The sequence below is a fragment of the Muntiacus reevesi genome, chromosome 9, assembly GCF_963930625.1.
Source record: "Muntiacus reevesi chromosome 9, mMunRee1.1, whole genome shotgun sequence".
In the NCBI taxonomy this organism is placed as follows: Eukaryota; Metazoa; Chordata; class Mammalia; order Artiodactyla; family Cervidae; genus Muntiacus; species Muntiacus reevesi.
Window position 1 is genome coordinate 6,891,508 of NC_089257.1, and position 11,572 is coordinate 6,903,079.

An 11,572-nucleotide genomic window follows, 5' to 3' on the forward strand; every position below is an offset into this window, starting at 1 on the left:
GGCATCTCAAAATCTTGTGATTTACAATTTATCTTGTGTTCCAAATTTATATTTTAGTTGTATATTAAACATACTAATGAAGGGCTAAATTTTAAACGATAGGATGAATAGTCTGTATTTTAGTGGTTCTCATAATTTATCATGCATCTTAAATCACCTGGAGGGCTGGATAAATCACAAATTGTGGGCTCCATTCCAGGGGTTTTGATTCAGGATGTTGGAGACGGGGCTTGAGAATTTGCATCCCTAACGTAGTCTAAGGTGTCCCTGCTGCTGGTGGTTTGAGGACCATACTCGGAGAATATATACCAACTCCATAGAAACATGAAGCTTCTGCCTTCTCTGTTTCTCTTTTCTATTCATTTCTGTTTTTAAGGAATAATGTTTGGTCCTTTGTTCAACAGGAATCATGCTGCTATCAGAAGGAAATCAGAGTATCATACCCACATTTATTCTCCTGGGCTTTTCAGAATATCCAGAACTCCGGGTCCCACTTTTCCTTGTTTTCTTGTCTATCTACACAGTCACTGTGGTGGGGAATTTAGGCATGATCATAATTATCAAGGTCAATTCAAAACTCCACACGGTCATGTACTTTTTCCTTAGTCACTTGTCCTTTGTCGATTTCTGTTTTTCTACTGTAGTTACACCCAAACTGTTGGAGAATTTGATTGCGGAGGACAGAACTATCTCTTTCTCTGGTTGCATAGCGCAATTTTGTTTCACTTGCCTATTTGGAGTAGCAGAAACGTTCATGTTAGCAGCGATGGCCTATGACCGCTTCGTGGCAGTCTGCAGCCCCTTGCTCTATGCTGCTGCGATGTCCCCGAAGCGCTGTGCTCTCTTGGTGGCTGGCTCTTACTCCTGGGGTGTAGTGTGCTCCATGACACTTACACACTTTCTTCTCGCGTTATCCTATTGCAAGTCTAGCACCATAAATAATTTTATCTGTGACCACTCTGTAATTGTTTCCATCTCCTGCTCAGATCCCTATATCAGTCAGATGTTATGCTCTATTATTGCCATATTCAATGAGGCGAGCAGCCTGGTGATTATTCTGATGTCCTATATGTTCATTTTTATCACTGTTATGGGGATGCCTTCTGCAAGTGGGCGCTGGAAAACCTTCTCCACCTGTGCTTCCCACCTGACAGCCATCAGCATCTTCCATGGAACCATCCTTTTCCTTTTCTGCATCCCTAACCCCAAAACTTCTTGGCTCACAGTCAAAGTGACTTCTGTGTTCTACACAGTACTGACTCCTATGCTGAACCCCTTGATCTACAGCTTGAGGAACAAAGAAGTAAAAAATACATTCACAAGATTACTTTTCACAAAACCGCTTTGTCACTCCACATAACATTTTTAAAGTCATTATTTTATTTCTGAAAAAAAAATTGATATCCTATGCTACAGATTGTTCTATTCTTGCAGTGTAATTGATGATTCAAATCTTTTGATAAATACACTCTAAATTAATTTATCTATGGCAGGATAACATCTTATTGATGATTGTTGATTTTTGCATACATCAATGTTTAGTAAAATAGCTGTAAACCATATGTAAACCAAAATTTTAAAAAAATGACTGCTTTTTGTAGTATTTATAAATTATTTGAGTGAATTCAAATGTATTAAAAGTTTATGGGTATATGATGAAATAAGCTATTTTTTTCTGCTTTGGCCAAGTTGGCATGTACAACATAAGAAAAATGATTAAGGAGAAAGTTCAAGCTTCATACAAAGAATGAATAAAACTGTTTATGACATCCTCTTCAAAACACAAGTCTGGGAAAATTAAAGACAGGAGGGCAACATAGACTCTAAGAACTAATCAATCAAATACACAATAACAATAAAATATGACTAACCAACCAACAACACAATTATTCCAATCATACAATGACCAAATGCTGTCTTAGACTAAAGTGTTTAGGCATGCATGACAGCAATCTGTCTTTCACTATATCACAGAGTTTGCTCATACTCATGTCCATTAAGTCAGTGAAGTTATCCAACTGTCTCATCCTCTGTTGCCCACTTCTCTGCCTGCCCTCAACATTTCCCAGCATCAGGGTCTTTTCCAATGAGTCAAGTCTTCTCATCTGGTGGCCAAAGTGTTGGAGCTTCAGCTTCAGCCTCAGTCCTTCCAATGAGAATTCAGGGTTGATCTCCTGTAGGATTGACCTGGTTTGATCTCCTTGCTGTTCAAGGGACTCTCAAGAGTTTTCTCCAGCACCACAATTTGAAAGCAACAATTTGGTACTCAGCCTTCTTTACGGTCCAACACACACACATCTATACATGATTACTGGAAAAACCATAACTTGGACTATATGGACCTTTGACAACAAAGTGATGGCTCTGTGCTTTTTAAAAAATTATTTTATTTTTTCATTTATTTTGATTAGTTGGAGGCTAATTACTTTACAATATTGTAGTGGTTTTTGCCATACATTGACATGAATCAGCCATGGATTTACATGTGTTCCCCATCCTGATCCCCCCTCCCACCTGCCTCCCCATCCCATCCCTCTGGGTCTTCCCAGTGCACCAGCCCTGAGCACTTGTCTCATGCATCCAACCTGGGCTGGTGATCTGTTTCACACTTGATAATATACATGTTTCGATGCTATTCTCTCAGATCATCCCACCCTCGCCTTCTCCCATAGAGTCCAAAAGTCTGTTCTGTACATCTGTGTCTCTTTTTCTGTCCTGCATATAGGGTTATCATTATCATCTTTTTAAATGCCATATATATGCGTTAGTATACTGTATCGGTGTTTATCTGCTTTCTAATACACTGTCTAGGATTGTCATAGCTTTCCTTCCAAGGAATCATAGATGAATGAATCATAGATGTAGACATAAAAATGAAAACTAAAAAATATTTAGCATAAAACAGAAGAAATCTTTCATAAGTTAGGATGATAGTTTTTTTGAATGAACATAAAAAGGATGGATTTTTAAAAAACAATAAAAAGCGCTTCATTGCCATTAAAATATTTGGTTAAAGTTTCTTAAGCATAAATGACACCATTAATAAAGTGAAAATACAAGCCATAGATTGTGAGTAAGTATTTGCAAAACTTATATTTGATAAATGATTTCAGTGTAAAACCTACAGAGGAAGTCTTTATACTCAATACAAGAAGAAAACCTACTTAAAGTTTTGATGAACTGTCTGAGCACACATTTGACAAAACAGAACACACAAATAAACACATGAAAAAATACTAAGCATAGCTAGTCATCAATGACATTCTTATTAAAATTAAAACTTAAACCACAAGGAGAAACTACTCTACTCCATTTAGAATATTTAAAATGAATAAGAGATTCAAATACTGCTGAAAATGTGGAGCAAGTTAAATGCTTATGCATTTCAGGTAAGAGTACGGGGTTAAATAACTTTGAGAATAGTTCACCAGTATCTTGTGAAGCTGCACAAGCACTTCCCGACTATGATGCTGCAGAAACCGTGATAGCAGTTTCAGCCTCAAAGTTGGTGGCAGTTTGTTGTGCAGCATGGAAAACTAATATCCAACAAGGTTGCTAGCTCTGGGTGACTAGGGTGTAGATACTGGCTCCAAAGTAGTCCAGGGTACAGAGGGGTCAGCAATGGGGGGAAGATGCCTCATGGACTCAATCCTGTCTCAGTGAGAGAATAGCCATGCAGACCTGGGATTTTGGATCAAGACCACACTATGTACAATAATTCTGTGCCTGGTGGGAAACAGCCTCTGGTGTGTTATCCCTTCCTGGTAGAGCCTGGCAAGTGTTGGTCAGGTTGTCAGGAGCCTAGGGGAAGCATTTTTTGCTGCTGTTTAGTCGCTAAATTGTGTCCAAATCTTTTGCGTATCCATGGACTGCAGCCCACCAGGCTTCTCTGTCCACCAGATTTCCCAGGCAAGAATACTGGAGTGGGTGGCCATTTTCTGTACTAAGGGTTATTCCTGACTCCAGGCAGGGGTAGAACCTACATCTCCTGCACTGCAGGTGATTTTTTTTTTCTTTTTTTTACCACTGAGCCACCAGGCAAGACAGTGGATCTAACTGTGATATTTCAGTATAGTAGAACCAATGGATTGATTGACACTCAGAGGTTTTAGAGATTTAAACGTTTCCAAAATGCATTTTCCATTTTTAAGACACTGTATTATTTAATTGTATTAATATAAATTTGAAAGTGTGGATTGCTTATATTTAGAAGAAAACACAATTTAGTTTCAGTAAAGAACATCACTGTTTTTGAAGACAATAATATTTATTTAAGTTAAGCAACAAAATCAGAGACCAAGTTATATTGCTTATACATCTCAAAACACATGCACTTCAGACACAGAATGGGAAAGAAAAATCACACAGTAAATATATATAATAGCAGTTAATATGTCTGAACAGTTTCATTTTTGCTTGTTTATCTTTCATTTTGGGTTTTATTGTAGTCATCAAGTTTTCTTATTCAGCTCACATATTTTTTTATATAATTATTTTTAAAGAAATTCATGAAATGGACTATTTGAGGTGCCATCTCCAGTGATTCAGAAGGAACTACCTTCTTGCAAATTGCCACATGAAAAAAATATTCAAGCTAATTTATTGATGTGTGATATAAAAATAAATAACTCAAGAAATACTGTCTACGGTCTAAATCCCCAAGGTCACAGAAGCACACATAAGCCCTACGTTTTGTTCATAGGAATCAGATTCAGCTTCCAAATCTCTCTCTCTCTCTGTTTCTTCTTTTCTCTGAGTTTTCCTGGATACTAAGAAAGAAGTATATTCCAGTCACATTAAATTTTTGTGGGCTCCTCCTATATTGATTAACTCCTTAATGTTTTACATGATGTTTGAATTCTGAGTGGGAACTCCCCTGGAGACAATTAATAGTAGAAACGGGATCTTCAGGTGAGTTGCTTTCAGGTGGGACGATCCATCTTGTTCCTTTTCTCTCCTTTGGGAAACACTGAGATCCTGAAACCTCTAAAGCAGTGGACACGCTGTCAGTCTTTGTGCAATAATGTCTTCCAAGTCCATTTTCCGGAAGGCTGAGCTTTGATCTCCTCCCCCATCACTGGGGTATCATCCTGGATTTTGCTTTGAGAGTATCCACACTGTGCTTCTCAGAGTAGTCACAGTGAAATTTTTTAAAAGAATATTATAATGCCTGGGAATTCCTCAATGCCTCAAAATTGAGCCGAAAGAAGGTAAGAATCATATGTATAAAATAATAATGAACCCCATAATATACAATTCCATTTTTCTGACAGTAATGTCTGCAGGTATGTCAAGGGTATGGAAAATACGGCTGAAGTGAAAAGGAAAGTGTCCTGGTGATAGTGATTTGCATGAAATGCTTTATATATTGTTCAAGTGCTGCATCAGTATGCAAGAAAAGAGGAAATTACAGGCATCATATTCTGAGAATACTGACTTGATTAAAGAAGGTTGAAATTTGAAGAATATAGCTAGGATAAGGGTTTAGGTAAAACCAAGCAGAGAAATTTAGACTTGATAAATTAGTTAATATGGAGAAATTAAAGTTTAAAGAGTCAGAAATTGCCATAACAGCCACAGTAACCAAGAGATGGAGAAACTGATTTTCTCACAGTGCAGGGCAGCAGCAGCTCAGGGAAGCTGGCTGAGCCTAGGTGACCACGAGATTAAAAAGGGATGACTAATAAGGGTCAGATGATAATGAGAAAGCAGGGGAAACAGAGACAATTTATTGAAGGATAGTGATCGATGGATTAGCATGGACTGGGCCGAGAGGAAGTTCAGATAAAGAGCTGAGCTACTCTTCGACATCACAGACTGTTCCTGCACTATTGTTGCTGCCAGCTTTGAACCTTGATCTGTTTCTTAGATTGTTTAAATTAATATGTGTTTAAAAATAATACCAGTTATTCAGCGTATTAAGAATTAAAATGGATGAGGGTGGGAAAACCTATATATTTTAAACTGCACGACAGTCAGACTTTGTGCTAATTATATTAATGTCATTTCCTAACTTAATACTTATACACATATAAAATATATATGATCATGTCATTATTACTGATAAAGAAGTTGAGGCTCATAAAATTTGAGTGATTCACCAAAGATCATACAGTGAATGCCAAAGCTTGGAACTGAATCTAAATCTGAGTTTCCAGCTCCTTGCTTCTTTCATTGTGCCAGTGTGTCTGTCATTAGCTCTTTTCCACTTCCCACCGATTCCCTTTTCTGCATATAGCAAAAACATTTTTTGAGTCTCAAAAGTGCCATAAAGCTATTCAAGAAATAATGAATAATTTCTCCCTTCACATGGTCAGACAAAACTAAAATTGCATCTGTGTTTATGAGAGTTGAACTGATAGTCCCTTTAATAATGAATATTTCAGATGTGTGCTTGTTATTGGTTAACTTATTTTAAAATCTTTGCTAAATAAATATACTTCTATTGTTACAAACTGCTTACCAGTACAAGATGCTTTTGCTTTCTCAAAATAATGCATACAAATAATGATTGTATGACTCAAAGCAAGATTATTTTAATCAAACTCAATATTCCTGTCACCAGAAGTGTTGAGGGTGATCATGTAACCACTTGTGTTTATTACTGTATTCTCTGATTTTCTTGAGAAACAGTATAGAATGTGAAAGAGTTGAGCAAAATATATTTTAAGCTACTCTGTAATTCAGATATTCTATAAGCACTGAATGCTATAATATTCCTAATAAATTGATTAGATTAAAAATATTGATAGCAAGTTAAGAGATATTGATCAAAGAATTTAAAAGACTGCATTGAGAGCATCAGTGAGACAATGAGTGACATCAATGGCACTATGTGAGACAAACGATAAATAGTCAAATGGGAAAGAAAGCAGACGTGAGGGCACCACGAATTATAATAAACTTCATTACTTTACCAGATTGCTGCACTGAACACAAAGCCAATAATTTTACCATCAGACTGGAATCATTGGAAAATCTGAAGTTAGGGCTTTATTTCCTTCATTGTGCATTTATGTTTTCCAAAATGTGAAAATTACTGTGGTGACTCATGACCTCTGCCTTTTCAATGATCTTCTGTTTAAACATAAGAATAGAAGTACTACGGCCTCTAAAACTATTACTCCTCCTGCTTTTTAAAATGAATTTGAGTGCTATGTTTTCATTTATTGTTATGTTACTCCCACTAAACAGCACAGACCTTCAGATTGGTGGAACTGAGAAAAACATGTTTTTTTACAACACTAAAGAAATATGTCTAACTCTAAACTAAATTCAATTTCTGTCACTCATGATCACCTTCAAACCTAACTCATCACGAGCAGGCTGTGTTAATTCAAACACGTGTCTTAAATCATATACGCTTCCATTTCCCTTTGTAAAATATGAGACTGCTTGTTTTGAAATTCAAAGTCTTATTTAGTGGTCAAAACGAAGGTACCAATATTTTAACACAATGTCTGCTGCACGATAAATGTGATATCCATGCACCGTCATCATTATCATTGTTATTATTTTATTATCACTGTCTCAGATTTTCTCCAACAATTATGTGGTTTGCTGAAGGAAATCAGAGTGCCGGAGCCACACTCCCCCTCTCGGGCTTCTCAGAGCACCCCGACCTCCAGGTTCCCTTGTTCTTGGTTTTGCTCACCGTCTATGCATTCACCGCGGTGGGGGACCTGGGCATGATCGCCATCAGGATCAGTCCCAGACTCCACGCCCCCATGCACTTTCTTCTCGGTCACTTGTCCTTTGTTGATTCCTGCTATTCCACCACAGTTACACCCAAACTCTTGGAGAATTTGGCTGTGGAAGACAGAACCATCTCTTTCACGGGATGCATCTCGCAGCTCTTCTCGGTTGTATGTTCGCAGTGGCAGAGGCGTTCATGTTGGCAGTGATGGCCCATGACCGATTTGTGGCCGTTTTAAGCCTCTACTCTATCCAGGGGTCATGTCCCCAAAGCTCTGTGCATCGCTAGTGGCCGGCCCCTACACGTGGGGTGCGGTCTCCTCCCTGACACTCACCTGCTCTCTCCTGGCGACATCCTTCTGTGGGTCTAGCATCATAAATAATTTCCTCTGTGAGCACTCTGTCACTGTCTCCGTCTCCTGCTCTGACTCCTTCATCAGCCAAGTGCTCTGTTGTGCCATCGCCATATTCAATGAGGTGGCCAGCCTGGCAATTATCCTCACTATTTTTATTTCCATCTTTGCCACTATCAGAAAAATGCCCTCTGCTGGGGGGTGCCAAAAAGCCTTCTCTACTTGTGCCTCCCATCTGACCGCCCTCACCGTGTTCCATGGGACTATCCTGTTCCTTTATTGTGTACCCGGGTCCAAAAACTCGTGGCTCATGGTCAAAGTAGGTTCTGTATTTTATACAGTGGTGAGTCCCATGCTGAACCCTCTGATCTATAGCCTCAGGAACAAAGATGTAAAAGAGAGTGGCAGGAAATTAATGAATCACTTAATACAATTTGGTTGAAGATATATATTTCCAAAAGAAATTTGATCTATTACATAGCGTTAATTAAATCTTCTTGTAGAGATGATGACTCAAATTATGCAGTCAACTCACTAGATCATAAATTTAGAGTCATAAATTGTCCATTTGATCTCTTAGGTTCTGTTCAGTTCAATGTCAAATAAAATAGCTGTATATCATGTGTAAAATGATATGTGTTGTGAGTGTATGCAAAGTGAAGCTGTGAGTTGTTCAGTCATGTCTGACTCTTTGCCACCCCATGAACTGTAGCCTGCCAGGTTCTTCTGTCCGTGGAAGTCTCCAGGCAAGAATACTGGAGTGGGTAGCCATTGCCTTCTCCAGGGGATCTTCCTGACCCAGGGACTGAACTTGGGTTTCCTGCATTTCAGGGAGATTCTTCACCTTCTGAGCCAACATTGAAGCACTGTGGGTGAATAGTGTCTCCCAAATATCCATGTCACCCAAAACTCAGAATGTCACCTTATTTGGAAATAAGATCTTTGCAGATGTAATTAAGGTAAGAGTCAAGATGAGCTTAAAGTGAACCCAAAATCCAATGAGAGTGTCCTTATAAGACAGAAAAAGATACACAGAGACACACAGGGAAGGAGGGTGTGTGACTTCTGTTTCTCTCTCTTTCCTCCTAAACCACACACAATTCTTAAAAAAAAAAAAAAAAAAAAAGGGAGGTGGGAGGGGGGATCGGGGTGGGGAACACATGTAAATCCATGGCTGATTCATGTCAGTGTATGGCCAAAATCACTACAATATTGTAAAGTAATTAGCCTCCAACTAATAAAAATAAATGAGAAAACAACACCTCATTTTTAGTATTGTTGGTACTTAACTGCTTCCTGGTTGTCGGTAAGCCTGTGCTTTACACAGCTGTTGTGCCCCAGAAGCTGTGTTCCATCCTTCTGGCTGATTCTAGAGCTGAGCATAGACTGTTTCTTGCACTCATCCTTTCAGTTGTATTGCCTACTGTGAGTCCACCATAGTTAACACATTTTGTATGAATATTCTGCTGCCCTTTTGGATCTTGTTTTACTTTTGCTAATTCAATGAACTAAGAAAGTTCACAGTCATCATTTCCTAGCTTTCACTTCTGTCACTATTTTAAAGATACTTTCTACCTGTGGGCATCACAGAGTCCTGTCTCCCCGTGTCTCCCACATATCATCATCCTTTCTCTCTATAGCACATGCATGCTGTGTGCTAAGTCATTTCACTCATGTCTGACTCTTTTGAGACCCTGGACTGTAGCCCGCCAGGATCCTCTACCCATGGGATTCTCCAGGCAAGAATATTGGAGTTGGTTGCCATGGCTTCCTCCAGGGGATCTTCCAGACGCAGGGACTGAGCCGGAATCGCTTATGTCTCCTGCAGCTACCTTATCACTAGGGCCACCTGGAAGCCCTCTATAGATGCTCAGTTCCAAATCTCATAAGTGATTGTTCAAGTAGAGTCTGTTTCATACCAGGCCAATCCTCACACTGAACTCAGTGACATACACTATATATACTGACATCCCCACTGACATAATAGCTTGAAATATAAAAACATGAAACACCTTGTAAGGAAGTTAATAGGCTCCAAAATATTTTAGCGCTCAATCCACTGTTAATAAATATATTCCTATTAAATCATGTATGTGCCTATTCAAATATCACCTTACAAGAAGATTCTTTTCTGAAAAATCTAATATAATGAGATAATCATGGATAAAGAGTGATCTTTATCCCCTTAACAATACTTTTTTTCTTAGAAACAGATGATATGTTTAATACATGCAATAATTTATTTGTCTCATTTCCTTCTCCCTCTATACACTCCAAGAGAGTAGAAATTTCTGGTATTATTATTGTATCTTATATCTCTAACGCCTAGAAAATTACCTAGAAAACACTTTTGGCCTTCAATGAATACTTGCTGGATGAGTAAAAGATGAAAAGAAATGAAAATTTCTGACTAAATTCATAATATTTAGTACTGTGCTCACCTAGGTAAGATATCTTACCTGGTGGCTCAGATGGTAAAGAATCCCTCTGCAATGCAGGAGACCCAGGTTCGATTCCTGGGTCAGGAAGATGCCCTGGAGAAGGAATGGCAAACCACTCCAGTGTTCTTTTCTGGAGAATCCCATGGACAGAGCAGCCTGGCTACTGTCCATGGAATCACAAAGAGATGGGCACGATTAGGTGGCTAACTCTTCACCTGGATAAGACTTTAGATGATGTCTCCTTAATGAATATAGTTGTCACATGAAATTTAAAAAGCTATAATGACAAAAGTAATACACTCAAAGGCTTATATGAGTGCTCCTCTTACTGAGTACTGTACATTGGAATATATTTCTTTGTTTAATTTTAAGTCTTTAGCTGTAGCTGCATATTCTATAAACATTTGACTCTCTTGCAGTTTTCAGAACCACAGAAATGACACTTCCATTATCAAAAGGGTCTCTCACAAATAGTCCTTGGATGTAGTTTATTAACACTGGTCATGTTCAATTTAGAGATCCTGCCCTCTCTAAGCTAATACAGATTTCAAAAAATCTGAAGAGTTTATCCAAAATTCTCTAAGCCAGGCTTCAACAATATGTGAACCATGAGCTTCCAGATATTCGAGCTGGTTTTAGAAAAGGCAGAGGAACCAGAGATCAAATTGCCAACATCCACTGGATCATCAAAAAAGCAAGACAGTTCCAGAAAAGCATCTATTTTTGCTTTATTTACTATGCCAAAGCATTTGATTGTGTGGATCACAATAAATTGTGGAAAACTCTGAAGGAGATGGGAATACCAGACCACCTGACCTGCCTCTTGAGAAACCTGTATTCAGGTCAGGAAGCAACAGTTAGAACTGGACATGGAAAAACAGACTGGTTCCAAATAGGAAAAGGAGCATGTCAAGGCTGTATATTGTCACCCTGCTTATTTAACTTATATGCAGAGTACATCATGAGATATGCAGACTGGAGGAATCACAAGCTGGACTCAAGATTGCCTGGAGAAATATCAATAACCTCAGATATGCAGATGATACCACCCTTATGGGAGAAAGTGAAGAACTAAAGAGCCTC

General features: G+C 38.5%; 1 protein-coding gene and 1 pseudogene across 1 annotated transcript; both read left to right on the forward strand.

The window, feature by feature from the left end:
* The first annotated feature begins 409 nt into the window (after positions 1 to 409).
* Positions 410 to 1,360, forward strand: LOC136174484 (olfactory receptor 5D13-like). The gene has a single exon (XM_065944670.1). It carries the CDS (start codon positions 410 to 412, stop codon positions 1,358 to 1,360), a length of 951 nt encoding a protein of 316 aa, XP_065800742.1.
* A 6,190-nt stretch (positions 1,361 to 7,550) lies between these two features.
* On the forward strand, positions 7,551 to 8,490 carry LOC136174485 (olfactory receptor 5D13-like; annotated as a pseudogene).
* Positions 8,491 to 11,572: the final 3,082 nt, after the last annotated feature.